This window comes from Diadema setosum, chromosome 20 (assembly GCF_964275005.1).
Source record: "Diadema setosum chromosome 20, eeDiaSeto1, whole genome shotgun sequence".
Classification (NCBI taxonomy): Eukaryota; Metazoa; Echinodermata; class Echinoidea; order Diadematoida; family Diadematidae; genus Diadema; species Diadema setosum.
In genome coordinates, this window is record NC_092704.1 from 34,206,321 (window position 1) to 34,218,729 (window position 12,409).

At 38.4% G+C, this 12,409-nt stretch overlaps 1 protein-coding gene across 1 annotated transcript in view; it reads right to left on the reverse strand.

The window, feature by feature from the left end:
- The window catches only part of LOC140243631 (kinesin heavy chain), an 87,873-nt gene that overhangs the window by 22,657 nt on the left and 52,807 nt on the right, over positions 1–12,409 (reverse strand). The window contains exon 5 of the mRNA XM_072323296.1: positions 3,359–3,407. Within this exon, the coding sequence (XP_072179397.1) occupies positions 3,359–3,407 (49 nt within the window). The remainder of the gene's footprint in view (positions 1–3,358; positions 3,408–12,409) is intronic.

A 12,409-nucleotide genomic window follows, 5' to 3' on the forward strand; every position in this document is an offset into this window, starting at 1 on the left:
CAAAAATGGCTGTTGGCTCCGATTCGCGAAAAATTCATGCCGCGAATATATCATGTTTCACAGTATAGCTCCTTTTACTACCCAAGAAATTTATGAATTATAGTCATGATTTTAATTGATCAACATTATTTTTATGGGCCTTGCTGATCCTGTTTGAGTGCCAATTATACATATATTTGTTAACTGTCTGTATAAATCTGTCAATGACGTTTGCAGAGTGTATGCCGACTACGCACCTGTGACAGGAAATAAAACAGCACAGTGCATATGGGGGGGGGGGGGAACAGTTGAGTAATATTGATACTACAGCAAGGTAGCCAATGAGTGATCGTAGCATGTCACAACAACATGCTGAGACTTTGGGCAACATTCTATAGTACAGAGCAATGTCAATAAAATGATGAGGTGCTAAGAACAGGAAAGTTGTAAATGATTCCGTAGTATCTCCAACTTCCTGATAATTTGGCAAAAATTTGGTTGAATGTTCCAAAGTATTCAGGTGATGATTCAAACAGTGAGTAATCTAGAATTCTGGACCACACTAACAAGGGATATTGCGCTTGCACTAGAGATGGTATTTTATGCATTTCAAACAATATCATGATTCTTCTCCATATATTATCGCATTACAAAATCTGTGCACAATCCTGAAACTGTGTGGCATATTGGCTGTCTGGAATAAAAACTCTTATTTCTTCTAATAATTTGTAAGAAAGACTTCCTTTCTTTAGTAAGAGAGAATAACTGTTTGCTTGATGCTTTCATGTGGTTAGCTGCCAGTATCAATGGAGCGTCCCATTGTGAACCTCAAATCAATCATTCATGTCTCGTTGATTCAAAGCTCATGAAGGAAAAGTATGTCACAGTTTCACGCATGTGAACACTGAATGAGACCTCTGAATGAGAACTGTGAATGAGAACTGTGAATGAGAACTGTGAATGCCGTAAAAGGTCTCAAGTGTGATACAGTGGCAGAGGAAGCGTGTAAGATAATGCTGTTTGCTCTGAGCGACAACAGGGGGAAAAATGAATCAGATAATAGATTGTCATAATGCATTACTGGTGGACTGTTGTACAAGTGTACATGTAGCTCTGTACCATCAATCAACAGCAGACTAAAAGAATTTTATCCAAAAATTTGTAAGCCTTCAATGTAAGAGGCTTCTAAGGGGCATCTCACATAGTTGTCATCTACCATTATATTCACAGATTTGCGCGTACACACTGGCAAGCACCAATAAGTCATCTTGTACGTGTAAGACAGTGTATGATTTATAGAGGTGAATGTGCTGGTGTGCATAGGGATTGGGCACCCAAATCAAAAAATAAAAAATCGAAACAAAACTCAGTCAATTGAATGGTGTGTCTGATTTACAATCAATTCTCACTACCGTACATAAATGGAGGCTATTTTGAGACATACAATGACCTGATAAGGTCAGCATAACATATTTTCTGTAAAAACGACAGTACAGTATTCTGTCGCACATCATCATTTCTATCAAATTAAGGTGCAATGTCACTTGAGGGTAATGGATAGATAGTGGGAATAACACTCTCTCCTACTGGAGACCTTGTGATACGTATTCAAAGTCACAATTGATAAAACATTTGCTCAGCACACAGATAAGCTACTGAATTGCAGTTGATATCAGTCCTAGAATCAATAGTAACCCCACTGGGCAATGAGGCAATTTGCATTCAGTCTAGACAATTTACTCCTATTGTCTATTAAATACATGATTTTGTTGTACTATATAGACATTCTCCACCCTTAATTGATAATTTGTATCTGTTTTTGATCTGTGACATACATTGTAACTCTCTCTTCCAAATCTTATCAAAAAGTTTGCATGCTCTTTTTCTTTTCATCCTGTGATGAGATGCAAATGTGCTTCATGATGCCTTCTTTGTGTGACAATGTTCATAATGCCTTCAAGAAAATCAAAGCACGAGTTCATCTTAGATAACTTGCCATCATTGCAATGATCATAATTGTCCTAAAATTATCTGCTATCCTCAAACTATAGAAAAAACAACAAAATTGTTTTGCTGTTGTGTCACTATGTTTGTGTAGTATAAGTTTTTCATTAGAGTATGTTCTAATGTTTATATTTTAGAAATCTGTGCTCATTGTTTTATGGGGAAGGGGTGAATTAGCATACACAAGCACCAAGGCTTTTAAGACAATCTAGAGATCTGACCATATCATTTTGATTGAAAACCCCGTAGGACATTTAACATTAAAAACCAAATAAACACCAACATTTCTTGATCAATTTTCTTTAACTCTGAACAGTTTTGTAATTTTAATATCATTGCTTGTATTTGATCAGATAAACAATTTTCTTTAACTCTGAACAGTTTTTTCATTCTAACATCATTGCTTGTATCTGTGAGTAACTGAAAGTTATGCAGCTGCAGCTTTCAAAAAACAAAACAAAAACAAAAACACAAAGCCTCCGGCTACACTTTGTGGCGGAGGCATAAAAACAGATGCATTAAAACCTCTACGGTAACACACGAAAAAATCTTGCACTGGTATCACAAAATACTACAGCAATGGATGCCCCGAATGATGAGCCGACACGTAAAACAATTACTGCAGTGGTCAACAACGAAGGTTTCTGGCGAGTGACTCAGCTCTAGACAGTAACAGGTGTTGAAAACATTTGTTACAGTGGCGCAGTCTTTCCTATTCTGACACGTTTCTGCTCTACTAACTTGGTGCTATTTGGGTTGTTTCAGGAAAATCAATCGTGGGCAAATAGTTTCTAAATTAGGGAGACTGTGTTTACACTGTTTGATATTATGTCAAAGTGTCTCATACTTTAATGGATTAAATATTACTCATTTATCATATCCTCTCTTCTTTGCAACCTACAAGTAAATGCAATGCTTTGTTGTTCAATGCATGACATAAATGTTTTTGACAGCTGACCAAAATGACATCCCTTCAGCTATGTAATATCACATTAAAACTTGTATTAAATAGATTTTTACTAGTTTGAAAAAAAGACAGAAAATTAATATATTGTTGCAATATAGTTTGCAAGAAATATCAGCAAAATCTTGTCATGGATGATGTCAGCATAGTTTCAAAGACTTTCATTTCTAGTTTATTTTCTTTTCTGGCTTCAGATGTGCCTCACTATTTCTGCTGAAGAGATTTATAAATGTTCATGCAAATTTGATACAGTACAATTCCTAATGCATACATATACGCTTTTCCCATCATTTTGGGGAGAATTCATTCAATTATGATGCAGTTAGGTCTGAATCCCATAAACAGTACACCGGTATTTTTTTTTTCCTCCTTGTCCTATGACTGATTTATGCAGCAGCATGCATGACTCACCATCCAGAAGATCTCGAATTCTGTCCATGTAGATCTCAAAGTAGGAAACCTGTACGGGGATGAATACGGGAGAATTGGGGAATGAATTAATATTCGTACCTGGAGGCAAACAAAGGGTCTTCCTGCGAAGGTGAGACCGTCCTCGTGTCACAGAGGGCGAGAATCAGCTAAAGCATGACATAGAAATATAAAGAGATGTGAAATGACATAAAGAACATGAGAATACAAAGAAGAAAAAAAAAGAAATACTATAGAGGGCAACACATTTGGACATAGTCCTAATGGTACGGAATTTCAGATTTTGCCCCTACAGTCTTTATACATAATGTAGCAATAAAGAGATCTATCGATGGCACCCGAGTGAAAAGTATGTACAAATGTACTCATATTAATGTGAATACTAATGCAAACACAGAAAACAACAATGGCATACAATAGACTTCCTTGTATTGCAGCCAAACACTCCTATCCAATGTGAAGTTCATTGAATAGCCATACCAATAAGGGCACATGATCTCATGAAGTGCTGCTTGGCAAATCGTTAATACCATTATCGTCAGTATTTTCAGGAATGTTTGTGATGCAAACAGGGTAAGGAGATCGTGGCATTGTTCACATCTGTGCTCATTTAAATGCTTTCTGTCTGTGATATAAACATCTAGAATGGTGACCCTGAGATTATGTCTCTTTGACAGCACATTAGTACACTGTCATCATTACAATGAGACAAGTTACGAGTAGAGTAGAATTTCGCGCATCTTAAAATTCCATGGCCTTCACATACTGACTCCCCCCCCCCCCCCTTTGCTATATCATAGCCTGCTTAACATGACTTCCTCCATTTCATTCACAAAGCCCTCTATTATACTCATTTTTCACTGCATGTTCCATAAAAAGCATTGGGCCAAAAAAAAATAATATCTGGCTGCAGCAATCCAGACCTGTCACCCATTACAGTCATACCAAGCCATATTTTGAAAAATGTTTATAACCCAGCGAACTCATCATTTTTCAAGACGTCATTGCAAAATCTCCTTTACACAAGATTATAGTTACAATGAGATTACTCATACACCGATCTGAGGATTGATTTGCATGTGTGTAACATTACAGTGGTGTCCCACGAGCCAGCCATGCTACGCAGCGATATCTACATGTATCATGCATTCGTCATACACATGGGACACCGCAGTAAAGGCAGATTGTGCTGCCAAGTCAGATCAGTGTATACTATAATGAGAGCAGTCCAAAACTGCCAAAAATGTGGAATATGTCTGAAAAAAGAGAAAATAACACTTGAACATTCACAAGGTAGGCCTTCTAAATAGAGAAGGAAAAAAAAAAGTACCGTTAGTGCACCAGTTTTCAACAGGACCCAGATTTCGACACCCAGCAGATAATTCTTATAAAATTTTATACTCCATAGAAACGTCTGACTTCAGCAATCAACCAAGTTATAAATCACATTTCTAGTCTTATATAAACACCGTTTGTCACTTGTCATCATAATCCGACAGTAGAATATTTAGGAGAAAAGCAACACAGTGTCAGCAGAAATGTTAATGTCAGCCATTTTGAGGGCTCAAAACAATATGACGCATTTTGTATACATCGCCGTAAAATTGAATTCACCCGTGCCGGTTATCTTGCTTTAGTATCAGTTTGTTTGCCAAATCTTGATGTTTGATTTCATAATCGTCTTTAGTAATTTCATGGCTGAATTCGTGATAAATGAGCAAACTTGTAGAAAGAGTTGGCTTTGAGAATGTGGCACCAGATTTCGACATTCCCATATCAAGACACGTTATAGAGGAAACAACAAGTTCTTGCGCCGGTATGATTGCTATAGTTTGCGTCCACAATGCAGTGTACGCGTACTGTACTCGCCATGTGATTTCTGTGTGATGCGCGCTGTGATTGTGTCGAAAAATGATGCTGGGTGTCGAAATCTGATGCCAGCGACGGCGTGACGGAAATCGCTTAAAACTTGAACGCGAGTGCATTCAAATGGGAATTCGTTTAAGGCATATTATATTATTATTGGCCTTTGTAGCTCAACTTCATATCAAAATTCCGAGGTAAAACGGTGCAGTATTGATGGTAAACAAGGAAATGTGCTAAAGTGTCGAAAACCGGTACCCTTACTATATAAACTTGTAAAGTTCACTGAACTTGGCCCAGCTGGAAGCTCACCAAACATGAGTTTCAAATCTTGCAGTATCCTGGCAATCCTACATGAATACAGCCAACGTGTGACCTGCATTGTTCTTTGAATACTTGTCAGCATTGTTCTTTGAATACTTGTCAACCTAGACTACAATCACTAGGGAGAATGATGACCACATAGCCAAACTATGGCATGCCTATTGAATCACTTCCCCTTGCCAGCACCTCAGGTGGCAAACAGACATACTGACAGATGAGAAAAACACGAACTGCTCCCCAATCCCCACCCCCCTCACTTTGATATGCGTCATACAAGTATTTGAAAATCAAATTCGTGAAAACAAAATTCATGAAAACTATCGTATTGTATATGAGCCGTATGGATGAACGCCACTCCACAATGTAAGAATGGCAAATTCCTCCCAACTGCAATCGTACAAGTTCGGTCCTCTACCTCAGCCACTCATTGGGGCAGTTTCTCCCTAATCAAAATTTGGCTCATACAATATGAAACACGGTTAGGGAAAAAAAACATGTCAACCAACTATAGGCCTACCATTAAGATGAATTATATTTCACACTTTATGGCCCAGTCAATATCAGTCAATACATGCAATAGGGAGCAATGTTTTTCATAACTTGAACTTGTGCACTTATATCTTTCTTTTTCTTTTCTTTTTTTTTCTTTTTTGTCAATGCACACTCTGGAAACAAGAGACTTGAGCCTGAGTATCACTACTCAAAATCCCAACTCCATGTTCAATACCAATAGACTACAGCTAGCAGGGGAACGAATGGTCATGATTCAGTACTGTAACACAAGATATGTTATTGTGTGCATGGTAATTTTGCAACTTTCACTAGTACGAAGATTCACAAAATTAAAATGCACGCAAAGTTCTCGTCTACACTACATGCATTGAATGCCAGTGGCAATTTGCAAAAATTTCATGACATGCACAAGACTGTCGACTGCAACAGCAGATCAGAAAACTACAGTTAAACTCGCCTAAGTCGACATCGCATATGTCGAATAATCGCGCAAGTCGATAATTTTAAAAAGTCCCGATTTTTCCCCATTGACTTACGTGTATTAATTCACTCATAAGTCGAATTTTTTAAGTCGAATACTCGCTTAAGTCGATGAAATTCCAAGCACACTTTCACGGAAAAACCATTGAATTCACTGTGCCTAAGTCGAATAAAATTTTATTGTGTAATAAATCACTGTCAAAATCACGAGACGCCAGTTTTTGTTTACATACAGTATATACCAAAAGAAACTGCGTAAATAAACATTAACGTTTCATTAACGCAAGCGGTTTCACCTGAATCGTTAGTAACGCAAACTAACGATCGGGAAAATTAACGTTTGTAGCAACGATGAGTAACGATCCCTAGCGCAAATTAACGATGTTTCGTTAACATTAACGATAGGTAACGCAAGAACTCACGCGAGATGTTGGTTTTGTAACGAGACCTGGGGGGCGTTTCATCAACGAGTTCGTCGGAGATTTCACCGACAAATTTGCTATCAGCCAATCAGACCAAGGATTTCATTAGCTTTTAACAGTTGTCAGTGTAAATCCTTGCGTCTGATTGGCTGATAGCAAATTCGTCGGTGAAAACCTCCGACGAACTCGTTGATGAAACGCCCCCCTGGTGAGAGGACGACGTAGCCACTGCCGAGTGTAGCGATCTATGCCTTATATTTAGCGGAGTCTTTTCGCGAATCGAATCACGATTTCGCGAATGGTTAATTTGCGACCGGGGTCACCAAAAACGCACGCCGGGCCACCAAAAAAGCCGAATGTTTGCCTTCAGTTTTGGAAATGAAGCGGTAACAATCGGTTCCATAAGATGCTGAATAAATGTCAGATGTTTGCTCTTTTAATTTTGGAAATGAATAACAGTAATATCCGATTCCGTATAATACTAAAATAAATGTCGGATGTTTGCTTATACTTTTGGAATGTCAGAGATTTGATTTTGCGTTCGGAAATGAATAAGGATAAAAAAAAAGTATCCGGAAGATGCTGAAATAAATGTCGAATGTTTGCTTTGACGTTCGGATATGAAAAATAATGATATTCAACTCCATACGATGATAGAATAAATGCCGGATGTTTACTTTTACGTTCGAAAGTAAATAACAATTACATTCAGCTCCGGAAGATGCTAAAGTAAATGTCGAATTATCCCTTTGACGTTCGGAAATGAATAACAATAATAATCAACTTCGTACGATGATGACATAAATGTCGGATGTTTACTTTTACGTTCGAAAGTAAATAACATTAACATTCAGCTCCGGAAGATGCTAAAGTAAATGTCGAATTATCCCTTTGACGTTCGGAAATGAATAACAATAATAATCAACTTCGTACGACGATGAGATAAATGTCGGGTGTTTGCTTTTACTTTCGAAAGTAAATAGCAATAACATTCGGCTCCAGAAGATGCTAAAATAAATGTCAGATGATTGTTTTTACGTTCGGAAGTGAATAGCAGTAATATTCTTCTCCATACGATGCTAAATAACTGTCGGATGTTTGCTTTTAAATTTCGAAATGAATAACAGTAACATTTAGCTGCGTTTGATGGTAAAGTTAATGTTTGATATTAATTTTGCTTTAACGTTCGGAAATGAATAACAATAGTATTCAACTCCGTCCGATGATAAAATGTCTTATGTTTGCTTTTATGTTCGAAAGTAAATAGCAATAACATTCAGCTCCGGAAGATGCTAAAATAAATGTTGAATATTTGCTTTGGCGTTCGGAAATGAATAACTATAGTATTCAACTCAGTGCGATGATGAAATAATTGCCGAAAGTTCGCTTTTACGTTCGAAAGTAAATAGCATGTAACATTCGACTCCTGAAGATGCCAAAATAAATGTCAGATGATTCATTTCACTTTGGGAAGTGGACAGCAGTAACATTCGGCTCCTTACGATCATAAAATAAATGTCGGGTGTTTGCTTTTAAATTTGGAGATCGAATAACGGTAATATTCTGCTCCGTACGATGCTAAAATAAGTAGCAGATTGTTTCTTTTACATTTGGAAATGATTAACGGTATCAATCGGCTCATTTAGATGATGAAATAAAAAGCGGATGTTTGCTTTCACGTTCGGAAATGAATAAGGATGATATTCAGCTCCGTAAGATCCTAGAATGAATGTCGGTTGCTTGTTTTTACATTTGAAAATGATTAACGGCAACATTCGGCTCCGGAAGGTGTTAAAATACTTGTAAATGGTGGATGATTGCTTTTACAATCAGAAATAAATAACGGTAACTTTCGGACCGAACGTAGGACCGATTTAGTTTTGCTTGTTTTTGTTGTTTTTTTTTGTTCGGGCCACCAAAAAATAAAAATCAATCATTTTGGGGCCACCAAAATAAAAGTTAGTGTGGAGCCCTGGCCTGCATCAATGTGGATAAAGTGTCTTGCTGAAGGGCAAATATCGGGCACACCGCTCCAGCTCTCGGCTCCAGAGTAGACAACATACATGTACATTATACATATGTACGAGTGGTGTAACTTTAAGTCGATTTTTTTCGACTTACGTACAAGTCGAAACTCGCCTAAGTCGATGTGTTTTGCTCAGTCCCGAGAAGATCGACTTATGCGAGTTTAACTGTAGAGTATATCTCAATGCCTTCCAAGTTTCTATGAAATCATGAGACTTTCTTGAGGCAGTAGCTATCTTCTAGCAGACAAACCCCTACCTTCACAAGCTACCTAACTGTATTCATGGAAAACTGTTGTTTGACTTTATTCTATTTTCCCTAAGCAGCTTTTCAACATTACATTTGCCTTTAGCTGACAGCTTTCTCATTTAAATATTACAGACATACATTTTTAGCCCATTATTCATCTTTCTTTATAATAAGTTCATGTAGCCTTCGCCATTGAGTGCATAAACTCTACTTCCTCCCATATAATACTTGACTCCACAGTGCTTTAATAGCAAACAGAGGGTCCTACATATACACTACTGGAAATGCACCATTATTCATCTCCACCCTAGCTTGTGCACAATGCCTACAGATGTCTGGATGTCATGCACTTGGATCTCTGCCTGAAGTATAACCCACCTCCTAGCTACCCCCAACACACGCCTGCCCTCATTCACCAGTGACAGACCACAGACAGCTGGATGTCAGCGCGTTTCCCAGGAAGAGATCTCCCCATTACCTCATTATGCCTTATTGCTTGGTGTCTGCTGTCACTGTATCTTTTCTTGGCCATCAGTATCTCTCACTGCACATGGCATTCATTATTGGGAGGAAAGGAAAGAGTTCATGGGTAGTACACCCTGTCTGTGATCAGCACCTGAAGTAAGGACCCGAACTCTTCACTGCCGAAAGAGGACAAAAATACTGTATACGCCATATATTTCACGAGTCTAAATTTTCGCGAATCAAGACTTCCCGACAATTTCGCGAGTGGTTAAATTCGCGATCGTGGAGTCGTGTACTGAATGGGGAAATGTTTACACGTACGTCACATTCATATCGGTATTAGAGTCAATATTTCCGCGTGTTTTTAATTTTGCGAATAGCACCTGACTCGCAAAATTCGCGAAAATAAAAACCTCGCGAAATATTCGGCGTATACAGTACTCTGTTCCATGGAAATCCATGTCTCTCTCATAAAACTGATGTTCTTTATTGACCCCCTTATTTGCCTTGGCACTTAGCTTAATGTTAAGCCCATTCAGGAGTAGCAATATGCTTTAATCCAACAGGAAGGCCATGGTGACATAATTGGGATTAGGGAAGATTAACTAATCTCTATCAATTAGCAATCAGTTTCCAGCCATGTGTGTCGACCATCAAAGAAAGCATTTTACTGTGTGTATCAATCAGCAATCAAAACATAGTACAGACTGAACATAATAAGCAGGAAAGACAGCCCTCGGCATTTAATGATACCAATCTAGTTCATAATCACAGGATTAGTATTATCACCTGACTTAAATAACCAACTTAAAGCTTTAAAAAGGATAATGGAAATCCTCTTGTTTTGAGTTGTTATTTATTCTCAAGTTTTGTTATTCTATTTTTTAATCGGGGGGTTATGAAAGGAATTACTAGTAGTTTGAACAAGAGGTTTGGTAGCAGGTGTAGATAAGATGTATAATCATCACAAATAAATGTCTACATCTTCAGTAGATCACACACTCATTATGAATTCCAATATTTTGAGTAAAGACATTCCAACATGAAAGGTGTACATAGTCCTTTGATTTAACAATTAACTCCTCCAATGGAAAGCTTGAATGATATATGGGGGAAAAAAATGAAGGGATATCATAAAAAAAAAGGACATGATGTACTAGAATGAGCAGCAGCAGGAGTTACATTCCCTAGGATGCCACTGAAGACTAGAAAACTAGAGGTCTGTCAGCCAGAAACACACCTTTTTATGGTTGTCTCACAAAACCTTGCCAAGAAATGCAACATATTTTAGACCCCGTTTACAGTGCGGGGCTGGGCCGCGGCTCGGCCGTGGCCGAGCCCGCCTTCATTTCAGTGTAAACGCGCAAAAGGCCAAATGCGGGGCCAAAATTGGCCGCGCATTTGGCCACGCTCTGGAGGTGGTCTCGGCCGCGGCTAGGCCGTGGCCGAGCCCGGCCATTTCTCAATGTAAACGCAAACTGGGCCAAATGCACGGTCAATTTTGGTCTGGCATCCAGACCCTCTAACCGTACTACTTCGCTATTCAGGATATTAACCCCCTCAACATCAAAAACTAGTATAGTTTAAGGTGGTTTTGTCCTGCAAAGGATATTCCTTCGCCAAAGGCCTTTGCCCGAACGGCGACTTTGTCGCCATAGAATCCAGTTGGTAAAGGGTCTGAAAACCAGACTATACCAAATTGCCTTTGTTTACAAACAGAGCGCCACTACGACAAAATATTGAAAGGTTTGAATTAAAAGCGTGGCCGAGCCTGGGCTCGGCCCAGCCCCGCACTGTAAACAGGGTCTTTGTCTGGGACAGCCACACCTCACTATACTCAATATGTGGAGCATGTTGTGCTTGAAGTACAACTATAGGATTAATGCATACCAAATCAATATGACAGATATAAGTGCACACCTACAGTGTATGTAACAATTGTTATAAGGAAGAATGCACTGTGTTCCACAATCTTCCTCTCCTTGTGAATAGCTACATTGGTTTGTGTGAACGATGGTTGCTGTAATTCATCCTACCGTCGAAAGTGGGTTGATAACATAATATTACAAACCTGTTGTGGTTTGTCATTAGGAGACCAACTGATGACTTGCATTAAACTGAACCATAGACAACATTTTGGAATCAAGATGAAATGCAACTGCAGCTCTTTAGCTATTGAGAAAGAAAAGAATGAAAATATCTTGAGCAAAGGGAAGAGGAAGAAAGGAATGAAAACACCTTGAGCAAAGGAGATTCTGGAGTAAATGCCTATCAGCTTTAGTTTATTGAAGACTGATGACACATTTTGATGTCATTTTTGCAGTATTTTCAATACTGCTAAGAGTACAAAGCTGTCATTTTTTATTAAACCAGTCCATGACAGTAAACCATTAGGGGTACATATAACAGCAGATGTTCTGCAAGGTGTATCGAAGGAAGATGACTATTAGCACTATACAGGATTACTAGCAGGAAATAGCCACAGGTTGATGGATTGACTCCATTACATAATTGATGCCTGATGTGCATATTATTATTCATCCATGATCTTGAGAGACACTGTTCTTCAACCAAGCCAAATTTCACGTCATTTGCAAGAAGGATGTATAACCTTTAGAATAGAAATTTTGGATACAGTTGAACCTCTCTTATCCGGCCTCCCTTTATCCGGATCTCTCTATTATACGGACGC